The 13,148-nt window shown below is 42.1% G+C and overlaps 1 protein-coding gene across 13 annotated transcripts in view; it reads right to left on the bottom strand.

Moving 5' to 3' along the window:
- The window catches only part of SYNRG (synergin gamma), a 91,156-nt gene extending 80,319 nt beyond the window's left edge, over positions 1–10,837 (bottom strand). For all 13 annotated transcript variants that reach the window (XR_014291996.1, XR_014291997.1, XR_014291998.1 and 10 more), the window contains exons 1-2: positions 10,705–10,837; positions 3,439–3,479 (exon numbers count right to left, since the gene is read on the bottom strand). Coding sequence is in view for 2 of the 13 variants with exons in the window: in XM_082605409.1 (XP_082461535.1) it covers positions 3,439–3,479; positions 10,705–10,781 (118 nt within the window). In the remaining 11 variants the exon portion in view is untranslated. The remainder of the gene's footprint in view (positions 1–3,438; positions 3,480–10,704) is intronic.
- Between the last annotated feature and the right edge of the window lie 2,311 nt (positions 10,838–13,148).

Here is a 13,148-nt window from a genome sequence, read left to right as displayed (position 1 = left end):
AGCGCAGTCTTAACCACTGGACCACCAGGGAAGTCCCCCAAGGTTCCTAATAACCACTGCAGCTTCCTTCTTGCTCTCCTGGATCACCCGTTGGGGAAAGCCACTGCCACATCATGAGAAAACTCAAGCAGTCCTAGGGGGAATGGAGAATCCATGTGGCAAGGAACTGAAATCTCTTGCCAAAAAGCAGCACGAATTTGCCATCTATGTGAGTGAGCCATCTGGGAAACAGATCTACCAAACCCATCAAACCTTCCCATGACTACAGTCCTAGTTGACATCTTTAATGCAATCTCCTTGGCCCTAAGCCAAAATCACCTAGTAAGGCCACTCCCAGATACCTAACCCACACAAAGTGTAAAACAGTAAAATGTTTATTTTCTTTAAGGTTTGGGGTAATTTTTTATACAGCAGCAAATTACTGGTAGTTAAGAGTTAATAGTAATTAATACTAATACTAATTAAGTTACTTTTAATACAAAAGTAGTTAAGAGCATGAACTCTGGAAGCCAACTAAAAATGTCACTTGCTAGGTTTGGGACCTTAAGCAACTTGCTTAACTTCTTTCTGTGCCTCGGTTTCACATCTGTGAAACTGTTTAATACCTAATATGCTCAAAGAAATGATATTCCTCTTCTCTTTCCTTATACGAATTAATATAACACCACAAAACAGCTATCAGCATGCAAAGTATATAATGCAATGGCAGGAAAACCATCATGAAAGCATGTTTTATAGTATAGTACCTCCCAAACTTTTCCAATGAAGTATTCCCAAGAGTACAGGAGAATAAAGATTACGTCCCTTCAGGGATTTAATAAATATGAAATGCCTACCACGTTTGCACAGTTCTAGATACCTGGTATGCAACAGTGAATAAAACAAAATCTCTACATAGCCTGAACACAAATTTCATCCTAATTTTGCACTGTACAACACATTATATCCATGCTGGTTCTAGTATAAGGAACTTTTTAAAATCAAATTTTGATTAAAAAAAAATTAAAGGTCTGGTAAAGTATACCATATTTATCTTGTGGATTCTGTGTACCGTCAAGGTTATTCATACAGAGTTTAATTTCAGAAGCATGGACACCACATTTGTAGGTAACATTTATTAGTGGCAAACTATTCATTTATATTAATCATTTTTTCAAATATTTGAGGGCCTACTCCACGTCAGGCACCATTCTAGGGACACAACATTGAACAAAGCCAGGTCTTTGCTCTCATGGAACTTACACTGTAATTGGGGGAGACAGATAATAAAAAAAGAAAAAAAGAAGTGGATATCAGGTGGGGATGGGGGAAAGGGAGAGCCAGGGAAAGGAGTGGTTGCTGTTTCATAGTCAGAAAAGGTTTCTCCAAAAGGGTGGTATTTAAGCAAGGACTTGAAGGGAGTGAGCCATGAGGATATTTGGTTAGAGTATTCTAGACAAAGGAACACCAAATGCGAAGGCCTTGAGGTGTCATGGAGAATTAGAATGCACAGACTGGGGACTTCCTTGGTGGCGCAGTGGTTAAGAATCCGCCTGCCAATGCAGGGGACACAGGTTCGAGCCCTGGTCCGGGAAGATCCCACATGCCACAGAGCAACTAAGCCCATGCATCACAACTACTAAGCCTGCGCTCTAGAGCCCGTGAGCCACAACTACTGAGCCCACGTGCTACAACTACTGAAGCCCACGTGCCTAGAGCCTGTGCTCCGTAACAAGAGAAGCCACAGAAATGAGAAGCCCACACGCCGCAAGAAGAGTAGTCCCTGCTCGCCGCAACCAGAGAAAGCCCATGCGCAATAACAAAGACCCAACACAGCCAGAATAAATAAATAACTAAATTTACCAAAAACAAAAAAAAAAGAACGCACAGACTGAACATAGCATAGTAAGATGTTTTCCCTCTTATGCCTTTGGACCTACAGTTTTATTTATTTTCATAAGTGTATTTAAGTCAAACAGGTAACTCAAGGATTTGGTACAACATTCAACAGCATAGAAGTATACACAGTGAAAAACAAGTCTTGTTTCTCTCCTGTCTCCTATTCACCTACTCAATGATGTTGTAGCTACTCTTGTCTGTTCCTGTATATGCTTTCAGAAATAACCCCTGCACAATTTAATGCCTTCAAAAGATCAAAAAGTCCACTCTAACATACTTTGTAAAAAAATCTTGAAAACAATTCCAAATTCCAGAAGAAAAAAATATCAGGCAACCTTCTGGGCTCTCTTCTTGTCCTGTTCCTTTGCTCCATATGTAGATTTTTACTTGAAAGTTTATAGAAATGCAAAATGACAAGCCACAATAATGAACACACAACTCTCTAATGCCCTCCTAAAGAACAAAAGATCTCAAACCATTTGATCTAAATCTGGGACACATCTAATTACAGATAGCTTAAATAATGCATAAATGTGAGCACAATGAAAAGAATACAACTGACCCTTGGAAAAATTTACCTGAAACTCAACCTCCATCACTGATTATAGATGGAGACACTGACCACCTGCTACTGAGCCGCTCTTTATCATTCATCTCTACTGGTGACCTAGGAGTCTCTGTTTCTCTAGCAAGTCTACCATAACCAGTTAACACTGGCTTTGTGAGAAGGGCCAGTTTTCAGAGAAGCCTGGCCTGTGGAGAGGAGGGGGGCACACTGGAGCAGGACAAGTGAGCAGGAAGAAGGGCAGACATATTCTCTGATCGGTTTTGTGTTCCAGCGACACAGAAGCACGAGTCAAGATTATATCCCTTCACTACTGTTTCCTTGAAGACAAAGCTAGAGTAAGTATTGGTGGGCCCTTGTCTGAAACCAAGAGAGAAGGGATATACCTAGTGGAGAAACTGCTAGGAATAAAACTGAGACTTAAAATAGTTTAAACGGAATCAGAATATGTGATCTCTTATGTACATGATTAAAATAAGACCAAATTCATATAGAGAAAACGTAAGTATAAAATAACTAAAGGGGTTCATTTATTCATTCAACAAGCATCTATAAAGACCCTATTATCTTCTGTCAACATGCTGGGTGCTGGAGATACTGACGAGCATAAGGCAGACATAGCCCCTGCCCCATGGAGCTAACAATCTAGAAGACAGACAGGAGAAAGATGGCATTCAGAGAACTACAATTCATTTCATCTTTGTCACCTGTTTCTTTAATACTTTTGTCTTCAAAGTCTCCTTCATCTCTGAGGTTAAATAATAACCTGTCAATATAATGCTTAAATAAGTTTGGGAGAAATGAGGAATGATCCTTCTTATTTGCCAAATTACACAATTTTTGAGAAATTTTAAGAGTCAGCTGTGATAGAGGTTCGAGACTATAAGAAAATTTTACTCTATTTGGCAGCGATAGAACTTTTTTACCCACTTAATCCCCAAGTTCAGAAACATAATAGTGAAAAATGAAAGTTGAAAACTTAAGCTTTCACATACCTTGAGGGGGTCTTATTCCACCTGCAACTGGAAACATGAAGCTGAAAACAGAACAAAAATATATTAGGATCTTCCTATGTGCAAAGAGTTCAGATAAAACATGTAACATTTCACATAAAGTAAAAAATTATAGCCTGGGCCGTGGCATCTATTCCATAGTACAATATTGAATTATCCACCATCAATACAGATTGACCGTCCACAGGATGCATGACAGTCAGCATGTTAGTGTAGGGAGAAATTTTTTGAGCCAGAAGACAGAAGACCTTGAAACTGGTCCTGGTTCTGTCACTGTGTGACTCCCCTGGATTCCAATCTCCCCATCCATAAAATGAGAGGGCCGGATTAGATTCAATTCAGTGAACATTTATTGGGTGCCTACTACATGAAAGGCCTGAATGAGCTCAGTTTCGCTGAAGACACAGATGCAGGCAAATAACTTTAACATAGGACAGAATGTGCTAAGGGCTGTGAGAGGGCCAGAATACTAACAGAAATGAGAAGAAAAAGATTAATTTTATGGTTTATATCTTGGGAAGTTTTTTGGAGATATCTCTTGAGCTGAATCTTAAAGAGAGGCACACTATATAGCTTGAGCAAAATCTCAGAGGCCGGAGCTGTAGTGTGTTCAGAGAAATGATTTAAGGTTAAATATAAGATATAGGACTGAAAAAGTAAGTAAAATGTAGAGGGCCTTTAAAATGTTTGATTTTATTTTGAGTATTGCATAAAGTCAGAGATTTTTTTAAAACTGTGGTAAAATATACACAATATAAAATTTTACCATTTTAATCATTTTTAAGTGAACAGTTCAGTGGCATTACAATGTTGTACAACCATCACCATGATCCATTTCCAGAACTTTTTCATCATCACAAACAGAAACTCTGTACCCATTAAAAAATAACTTCCCATTACTTTTCCCCCAAAACCCCTGGTAACCACTATTCTACCTTCTGGCTTGATGAACTTGTCTATTCTAGCTACCTTACATTAAATGGAATCATACAATACTTGTCCTTTTGTATCTGGCTTATTTCACTTAGCATAATGTTTTCAAGGTTCATCATGTTGTAGCACACATGAGAATTTCATTCTTTTTTACGGCTGAATAATATTCCATTGTATGTATGTACCACATTTTGCTTATCCATTCATCTGTTGATGGACAGCTGGGTTGGGTGTTGTGAATAACAGTGCTATGAACACTGGTGTACAAGTATTTGTTTCCGACCCTCTTTCAATTCTTCTGGGTCTCTAACTAGGAGTGGAATTGCTGGGTCATAGAGTAATTCTATGCTTACTTTTTGAAAAACTGCCAAACTGTTTTCAACAGCAACTACACCATTTTACATTCCCACTAGCAATGCACCAGGGTTCCAATTTCTCCACATCCTCACTAACACTTATTTTCTGAATTTTTGTTTGTCTGTTTATAATGATAGTTATCCTAATGGGTATGAGGGGGTAACTCATTGTGATTTAGATCTACATTTCCCTGATGTCATACATTTTTCTCTAGTGAAATGATCAGAAATGTGCTGTAGGGCTTCCCTGGTGGCGCAGTAGTTAAGAATCCGCCTGCCAATGTAGGGCACATGGGTTCGAGCCCTGGTCCGGGAAGATCCCACATGCCGCAGAGTAACTAAGCCCACACCACAACTACTGTTCCTGCACTCTAGAGCCCGTGCGCCACAACTACTGAGCCCACACGCCACAACTACTGAAGCCCGTGTGCTACAACTACTGAAGCCCGTGCACCTAGAGTCCGAGCTCTGCAACTAGAGAAGCCACCGCAGTGAAAAGCCCACACACCGCAATGAAGAGTAGCCCCCGCTTGCTGCAACTAGAGAAAGCCTGAGCAGCAATGAAGACACAGCACAGCCAAATAAATAAATAAATAAAAGAAATACACTTACTAAAAACAATCTAGATTTATAAAAATAAAAAAAGAAATGTGCTGTGTCTCTGGTAATGGAGGTATGACAGAGAAGACTTGAAGTAACAAGAATTAGCTAAGAAACTATTACAATAATCTTAATAAGAAATGAAAAGGGTCATCACCAGAGTAGTGGGAATGGAAAAGAAGAGGTGAGTGAAATCTATTTAAAAGGAAGAATCGGGCCTCCCTGGTGGCGCAGTGGTTGAGAGTCCGCCTGCCGATGCAGGGGATACGGGTTCGTGCCCCGGTCTGGGAGGATCCCATATGCCGCGGAGCGGCTGGGCCCGTGAGCCACGGCCGCTGGGCCTGCGCATCCGGAGCCTGTGCTCCGCAACGGGAGAGGCCACAACAGTGAGGGGCCCGCATACCGCAAAAGGGAAAAAAAAAAAAAAAAAAAAAAAAAAAGGAAGAATCAACAGGACTTAGCAACTACCAGGATGGAGAACAGCACTGAAAAAGCAGAAAGGGCTGAAGATGCTGCCGAGATTTTGGGCCTGAGCAACTGTAAGGATGGTGACACTGTTTACCTGCTGACAGGAACCCAGTGTGAGCAGGTCTGGGGAGAAAGCTGTTAGGAGGGTGTCCACGAGGAGCAATCTAATAGGCAGCCAGAAAAGTAACGCCAGCTCAAGGGAAGGGTCTGCATCAATCTACCTAGGCTCTTTTAAATAAAGGTAAAAAAAGAAAAAAATTAAAGTCTGGTTGTGGATGAAAGAGCCAAAGGGATGTATACATAGTGAGAAGACCACAAAGGAAAACCTTGGAGAATTCCTAGTGAAAACTGAGTATGGAATGGTCACTGAGAACCAAAGAAGTTGCTTATAACTGAGAGTTATAAGTGAGGAAGGACTGCATTTAAGGAAAAAGTGTCTAACGCTGTAGAGAAGCTGGTAAGAATGAGGATTACTAAATAAAGATCGCTGTTTTCGAAAATGGTGATCTTTGAGTGAATGGTGATCTTTGAGTGAATGGTGATCTTTGGTGATATTTGAGTGAATCGTTTCAACAGAGGAAGAGGAGGGGACCTGCATAGACAGAGATTTAGGATACAAAAGATATACTTGGTGATAGCTAAAACAAGGTTTTTGAGAGGATGGGATTAACGCAGCAAAAGGAAGAGGGACTTCTGTCTCTGAGACCGGAGGGAAAGCAAATGGGACAGATCAAGGAAGAAAACATCTGAGTGGGAAAAGCCCTTAACCTGGGAGTCAAGGATCTGAAGGGGGTTTCTGGATAGTCTTTAAAGATACAGTGAGATCAGGCACGGTATGCCAAATTTATGTGTCCTTGCACTTTTCTACTACACAACACTCCCCCTTCCCAGGAAAAAGGCTAAAAATCAAACTTCAGAGTCTTTTAGCTCTAAAATATTTTAATCAACAAGATTTTTTTGTAAGGTGGTTCACAAATTTCTAGTTGGACATCTACCTGATTACAGCCTTGTAGAGGATCTGAACCATTCGCGAAGTCTGATGACAAGCGAGCCCACATCAAGGAGAGGTCTGAACAGTGAACAGCTTTTCTGAACTGCACACAAGACGTATTAGCTAAGTAATGTGTTAACTGGATAAAGTGCTTAAATTGCAAGTTGAAATTTGGTAGGACTCAATTTTTTAAAAAGTTACTCATACACTAAGATTTAAGTAGTCAACCTAATTGAGACTTTCCAAATCAGTCTTAAAGATTACAATCACCAACAGGGCTTAGTGGCTAAGTAAAAACTGGACACTCGAGTGACATTTTCTTTTCTCTAGCTCTGCCACAAAGTAACCGTGAAGCTCTATGCAATCCCTTTCACCACCCTGTCCTGTTTGCCCTTTGTCAAACAAGGACACAGAACCACAAGTTTGCCAAGCTCCTAACTAAGGCAACCAAATAATGTACAGACGTATAAAGGCTACTTTAAAGACATAAACAAAAACTAAATTCAGAACATTACTGGGGGCTTCCCTGGTGGCGCAGTGGTTGAGAGTCCGCCTGCCAATGCAGGGGACACGGGTTCGTGCCCCGGTCCGGGAGGATCCCACATGCCGCGGAGCGGCTGGGCCCGTGGGCCGTGGCCGCTGAGCCTGCGCGTCCGGAGCCTGCGCGTCCGGAGCCTGTGCTCCGCAACGGGAGAGGCCACAATAGTGAGAGGTCCTAGTACCGCAAAAAAAAAAAAAAAAGAACATTACTGGGGGCTTCGCTGGTGGCGCAGTGGTTGGGAGTCCGCCTGCCGATGCAGGGGACACGGGTTCGTGCCCCGGTCCGGGAGGATCCCACATGCCACGGAGCGGCTGGGCCCGTGGGCCATGGCCGCTGAGCCTGCACGTCCGGAGCCTGCGCGTCCGGAGCCTGCGCGTCCGGAGCCTGTGCTCTGCGGCGGGAGAGGCCACAACAGTGAGAGGCCCGCGTACCGCAAAAAAAAAAAAAAAAAAAAAAAAAAAAGAACATTACTGACAAACATGACTTACTCCAGTAATTATACAACCCAAACTACCAACTGACCTAGGTACCATCCATAGGGCTCTCTGAAATGTTTAGACTACTAACAGCAACATGCTTGAAGACTGGTTAGACAAACAGCTAAGTAAGATATTGATAAGACAGCAAAAGTTTGGCAAAAAAAAGGGCAAGAAGATGACAAACAATTTGAAGCAGAACCGTGAGCCCTGCTTGTCACATGCCTATCTCACTCATCCTCCCCTTTCAGTTACCTTTGCTACTAACCCAGATAAGCCTTCACTTCTCTCTGAGGCCTGGACTCAGCAAGACTTCCTAATGGATCTCCTCACCTGCAGACCCTGTAGCTTCTAATGCAGCTCAGGTAGCACAGGTGAGGTGCATCTAGCTAACGGACCATTTGATAAAGCTACTCCTGGGATTAAAACAATGTAATGATTCCCCCTTAAACTGAATTTTTTTTAGTTTATATTCAAGGCCCTCTCCAGTTTTAACACAACTTTTTCAGTTTTATCTCACAAAACTCTTTTCTCCCACTCGGTGCCACAGTGCATCTGGCCTACCTGCTGTTCCCTAATGTTCACTGGGCCTTCCCATCTCCATGACAATCTCTGGACCCCTTCCTCTTCCTTGAAATGAGGCCCAGTTGAAATACCTCTTCTTTGCCTACAATGTTGCTTGAATCTACAAATATTTACAGAATGTTTTCTATGTGTAGAATGTGCTAGAAGCAGTGGAAGATAAAAAGATGATGAGGCCCTTAAGGAGCTTATAAAAGCAGGAAATAGACAAGCTCACAAATGATACTATCCCAGAAGGACACAGTCTAATCAAGATCTTTCAACTGTTTTTTTTCCTGCCATACTTTAAAAAAGAAAAAAAGTTATACTTCTCATCTCTTGTGTAAATTTTGCCCTTTATACAACTCTACTATTTATTCTAAAGTAGTCCATTCAGGATACCAATCAAAAGTAGGCTAACATTAATAAAGTTGGAAAATGCCTGTGCTTTTTGCTTAGCCTCTTAGGAAGGACACAGACAAGTACCTAAGAAATATAGTAAATTATAGTTCACGGATTTCCTCCATTAAAAGCTGAGAAAGGTTGCCTGGTTCTTTTTCTTTTCCCTAAAATATACTTAGGGTACCAACCATAACGTTAGCTTCCTCATAAAAAACAACCTCAGCCCTCACCACTGCTCTCTAAAAACCATATTCTTTCTTTATTAAGCATACAGCTTCTCAGCCTCAGAAAATCTCCAATATAATATTTATCACACATTTTACAAGATAAGGCTGATTTGCTCTCCCATATATCCTCTAGAGCTTAAGAATGTAATGTTACCACTAAATTTTAAATAGGAAAGAAATTTTAAAGTCAATCATTCTAATTTCTATCAATTCAGGCCATATTTAGAAAAAAAATTGTGTTCATGGACCAATGATGTTAAACTACTACAAACTAAGGGAATTATCCACTCAAACTTTCTACACCCAAACTCCTCTCCACCTGAAAAAAACAAAAAAAACCCAAACCAAAACAACAACAAAACCCCCCAAAACCCGTGCCTAGAATGCCAAATTCTTTTAAGTTTATATTTCCCCAGAACTTGGTGCCATGACTCATCATACGCTTGATCAAATTAATGCCACTCAAGAACATTTTAGAAACTGTTGTCCCATTCAGAAAAGAGAGATTATTACATATTTGTCTTCTCTAGCCAGAAACTGACTTATATCAAGTATTCATGAAAAACTCTAATGAAACAGTGGAAATCAGAAAACAAAAGAGAAAGAAAACAGTTTTAAATCTAGAGAGAAAGATGTGAAAAAGAGAAAGTGAAAAATGCGGCTGCACACAGGTGAACAGTGACTGCTCTCTTTTCCTGGCATATATAAAGCACCTGCAGAACGTAATGATTTTAAAGGCTTCACACTGTGGTGTTCATGACTCCAAAATAAAACACTGCATAAAAAAAAACAACCTAACACTTTGTTTTCCAAAAATAATTTAGGATGCTGAAGATAAAAAGCTAAATTTATCTCCAAATGTGTATGAACCTCGGGTTGACTAGCAAAACAAAGACAGACTAGGTTATTACAGAAGTGGGATGAAAACTCCCCAGAATCAAATATTTCCTCAAATGATGAACTTGTCGGGTTGCAAATGTTCATCTCTTTTATTGTTATCGATATGAGAGCCACTGGCGATTAATAGCTGGAATTGACAGAGAGCAAATTTGTTTAAGGGCTAAGTAAAAGTCTGGAAGCTTTGTTTTGATAACCGCGTACGTGCTGTTTAACAGTGAATTGTTTTTTAGTAAGAAGACAGGTGTTAAAACTACCTCTACAAGAGCTCTATATACTAATTCAAAGGTCTATCAGATTTCCTGCTGTTTCTGGTGTGTTAAGGAAAAAATAAAAAGGACACAACACTGAAAAAAAGTACACACACACACACACACACCCCTTGGAAACACTTGTGCAGCTCTGTGAACAGATTTTTCAGAGGCCCTGGTCAAGCCCTGGGAAAAGGAAGTCTCTGGTCGCTTCAGATCCAGCCGGGCCAGAAGCGAGGCGTCGGGGTTCCTCCTTTATCCACCCAGCCGGGTGGCAGCCGCACTGATGGGACACTCACCTCCTCCCCCTCTCCTCCCCGCTCAGCCCCAGCAGCCAGTGCCCCCGAGCCTGCAGGACAAGAGTCGGGCGCCCGGGCTCCATCCGCCCCTTCGGCCTAGGTTCCCGGAGGACGACCCCCAGCCCAGTTCCGAGGGAAAAGGGGTCGGCGTGGGCGAAAACCGCCATAACCGCCGACCACCCGTCGCCGGTGCCGGGTCTGCTCTGCGTCTGCGAGGCGCGTCCCGGCCCAGGTCTTCACACCCACCTGCCTCGCCCGGCAGCTCCCGCGCCAGCTCCCGCGGCCCCGCCGCCGCCAGCTCCCGTTCCCGGCCGCAGCGCCATCTTGCTCCGGGCCCGCCGCCGCCGCCACCTTCCCAGCAGCTGTCAGCTCCGACAGCCACTTCCGGGGCAAAAGCACGACCCCACCTCGCCGCGGCCTAGGCAACGGGGCGGGGCCGCGCGCCCACGTGACCCTTCGCGTCCGGGGGAGGAGTTGCGCTTCCTCATCACGTGACCCGGCCACAGCTGAGGGCCCGCCAGGTGAAATTCTGCTTCAGGGGTCGGTGGGGTGGTCCGGTGCCGGCTCCAGGTTCATTTTCAGGCAAGGCTCTGTGGAGGACCCAGCTGGCCGCCGAGCGGCAATGCGTCATCGTTCTTACGTTGGAAAAACCATCGTCTTGCTTAGTGGAAAGGGTACACTGAGTCCTGTTTTTTAACCTGGATGGTGGGTACACGGGTGTTCTTTTATTGTTACTCTTTACACAAAGAATAGATTGATCTTGAATGCCCCTTTGATAGCATCACAGCGCCGATTAGTGATGAGCTCTACTTTTTCCCAGGAACTCGGCAGCTTCCTTTTGGTACCCACCCTAAAAGCCGAAGGTGTTTAGCCACCTGGTAATCCCCATTTTCCCTATACTTACAATCAGGGCCAAAACGGTGGTGCTTGGAAAAGTTCATTGCTCCGACCCTACCTGGGCATATTTTTACTGTGATTTTTTTTCCCCCTAATCAAACTACTGTAGGTAAATGTAAAAGTTGAATGTAAAGTTTTTCAAGCCCTCAAGTGGAGTTTGCTTACTAGCAAGTAACGGATTATAATTAGCTTTATCTTTTACTCTTGCCTCAGGGCTTTTACTGGGAAACAATTTGTAATAAGTTATCGTTTATTGGGCACAATCACTGGTCAGGAACTTTACTGTATTTTTTCAAATCCTCAGTGTCCCTAAGAGCTAGTATTGGCATTTCAGATAAGAAAATCAAGGTTAAAAGAAGTAGTAATTTACCCAGATCAAACAGCTGCAAAACAGCAGGACCAGGATCAAAATACAAGTTTGACTTCAAAGTCCTTGCTCATTTCAGCTAGAGCCAGCTATTTAATTATGCTTTTTTCCCCCATAATTGTCCACTAACTTCATTCCTCCCCTTCTTTAGATGGAACTGTGTAGCAGATGTTCCAATCGACATAAACTGATCTATAACTAAATTCAGTGTTAATCCATCGACAAATCAAGATGATACAGGCTTATGTAGCCACTTTTAAGGATGGGTGATCGCACAGGAGAAAATACTAAAAAAAAAATAAAAGAAGAAATAAAGTCAAATGAAGGGAGTATTTCAAAGATCATAGACCACATGACTCAGGATGTCAGCGTTCCACGATATTTCCAGTCCAGGTTAGATGCTGTCCTGTGATGATTCAGCATTGCGGCCTTATGTCTAACACGGCATCTACCGCGCTATTTGTTCCTTTACTTTATGCCCACTACACTGTAAGGGCAGGGACTGTGTTACCAAGACTTGTATTCCTAACCAAATATATAATGCGTGGTTAAGGAATATATTTTGTGAAGTTATGATGTGTCAGGCACAGTGCTAGGTACTTCTAATCGTGAGACATAGTCGGTATTACCCTCAATTTCACAAACAAACTGAACCTCTGAGAAATTAACGAACTTAAAACAACTGGCAAATGGGTGGCACCAGTCCACCTACTTCCAGAATATATTTTGAGTCAAGGCTCTGTTTGCAAGAACAAAAAAATCACAGGCTTGTAAGTATTTCTTGCACCTTGTAGCAATAGGTCTCCATTTACATAAATTCTAAAGATGAACGATTTTTGTCTCATCTAAAATATTTAAGTTGCAGGCTACCCATCCTGACTCTAGAATAAAAGGCTGAGAATACAGGAAATAAATGTTTCATTCAAATGTTGCTGAGAAAAGGTTATCTATACTATAGTATTACAGTACTGATAACTAACATTCATGTCAGGCACCATTCCAAGTACCTTACATGTATGAAGTCGGTTTTTTACTCCACTGTACAAAACTAGCAACTGAGGAAAATCTGCTAAGAGTGAATAGTCTCTATCACTGTACAATCATAATCCTTTACCTTCGGCAGAGACCTGCATACTATCTGGATGAAGGGCCATAAAGCCTTAGGAAAGATAAGCTGTAAGCGAACGGAGCCAGAGGTGGATCAAGTAACAGGAACATTCTTCCTTATCAGGATAAAATGTTTATCACTTTTCGAGCAAAGTCATCTCAAATGGAAAGAGACAGGAAAGAACATGGTTAAATGATGGAAAATGAAGTAAGAAAGGGAGAAGCTGACCATAATCTTATAGCTGCAACATTATGAAGGTAAGGTCTGAGCTACGATAGGGATGAGGTAAAAGATATTTATATATAGATCAAAGAATTT

This window comes from Mesoplodon mirus (genome assembly GCF_964341445.2).
Source record: "Mesoplodon mirus genome assembly, chromosome: 18".
In the NCBI taxonomy this organism is placed as follows: Eukaryota; Metazoa; Chordata; class Mammalia; order Artiodactyla; family Ziphiidae; genus Mesoplodon; species Mesoplodon mirus.
This window is presented reverse-complemented; position numbering and strand designations above follow the sequence as displayed.